The sequence below is a fragment of the Perkinsus marinus genome (genome assembly GCF_000006405.1).
Source record: "Perkinsus marinus ATCC 50983 genomic scaffold scf_1104296954980, whole genome shotgun sequence".
NCBI lineage: Eukaryota > Perkinsozoa > Perkinsida > Perkinsidae > Perkinsus > Perkinsus marinus.
Genome location: NW_003207924.1, coordinates 1 through 1,110, shown reverse-complemented (window position 1 = coordinate 1,110; position 1,110 = coordinate 1). Strand labels below are relative to the sequence as shown.

Sequence of the window (1,110 nt, the reverse complement as noted above, 5' to 3'; positions counted from 1 at the left end):
GTTGACATTAGTGGAATTGTCGCCCTCGGTGGGATCCTTTGCATCCATTTCCTTCAGAACTTCTTCCGCTTGTGCTAGACCGTCCTCTACCGTTTTATGTCCATAGATGCCAGCCTTCTCAGTGCGCCTCGTTTTATATAGGGCCAAACCATTACACACCGTCAAGTGCAAACGGTGTGCAGCACAGGGCAGCCATTGTTTGAGAAGGCACATAGTGCCGGATGCGACCAAATCCGAGAAACATCTGACCATATTGCTACCAGAGTCTGTGCATGCTAATGCGACCTGAACAGCGATACATGTTTAGAGGATGTCTATGACAGGTAGCCTGTCTGAGGAGGTACCTTTCCTTGGAGGCCCATTTTATTGAGAGTGGTTGTTAGAAGACAGCTGATATTGTCAGCCGTGTGCTTTGACCTCAAGGTCTCAAAGCCGATGACCCTTGTTTGTAAGGAGCCGGTGAGCGAATTATTTTCCGGATCAGCCGGATGAATGTAGTGTGCTACTAAGGAGAGCACCTGAATTGGTTAGTCCTTTCAGGGCCGTCGTTTTTCCACCAATACTACACTTTCCTTGTTAGCCCTCGTCCAAACATCCGTAGTGATTCCGATGGCTGCACAATTCTGAAGGCCCTTGAAACCAGCGGTACAGATATCCAAGCGATCGCTGAGCCACCTGAAATGTTTAAATACGACCGATGGATATTGAAGGCCGGGACTTGACTATAATTTCCATCAGTAGTACATAGGGAGCAGCAGTATTTCATTACCGGGATATTTGCCGACGAGAGGGTATAACGTACTGAGGCTTGTTTCGGCATGTTAGATGGTACACCAAGGCTTGAAAACCAGACTTCTCAACGAGAGAAATCGGCATGTTGTCCGTAACAACCTAGCAAACTTCGACCACTGCCGAGGAGTCCTGACTCAGGATGTTGCTCACCATGTTGATGATGAGTTCGGTTGTTTTTTCGTTGAATGCTTTCCTAGCCGTCTCTTCGAGCTTGTTGGCGGATTTGTCGCCGGCTATTTCAGATGGCTTAGCACGGCAAGAATGATCTCGCAGTGCTTTATAGCTCGACTTCGCTATAACGAGCTTCGCGCCGCAGTT

The 1,110-nt window shown here is 48.3% G+C and overlaps 2 protein-coding genes across 2 annotated transcripts; both read right to left on the bottom strand.

Annotated features, from left to right (window-relative positions):
• Positions 1–90: 90 nt before the first annotated feature.
• On the bottom strand, positions 91–285 carry Pmar_PMAR011281 (hypothetical protein; the record flags this gene model as incomplete). The annotated part of the gene is made up of 1 exon (XM_002775982.1): positions 91–285. A coding segment is annotated over one exon (195 nt), but the record flags the coding sequence as incomplete, so codon positions are not given.
• A 59-nt stretch (positions 286–344) lies between these two features.
• Positions 345–876, bottom strand: Pmar_PMAR011280 (hypothetical protein; the record flags this gene model as incomplete). Its single annotated transcript, XM_002775981.1, has 3 exons — positions 345–518; positions 567–675; positions 770–876. Coding segments are annotated over 3 exons (390 nt in total), but the record flags the coding sequence as incomplete, so codon positions are not given.
• Positions 877–1,110: the final 234 nt, after the last annotated feature.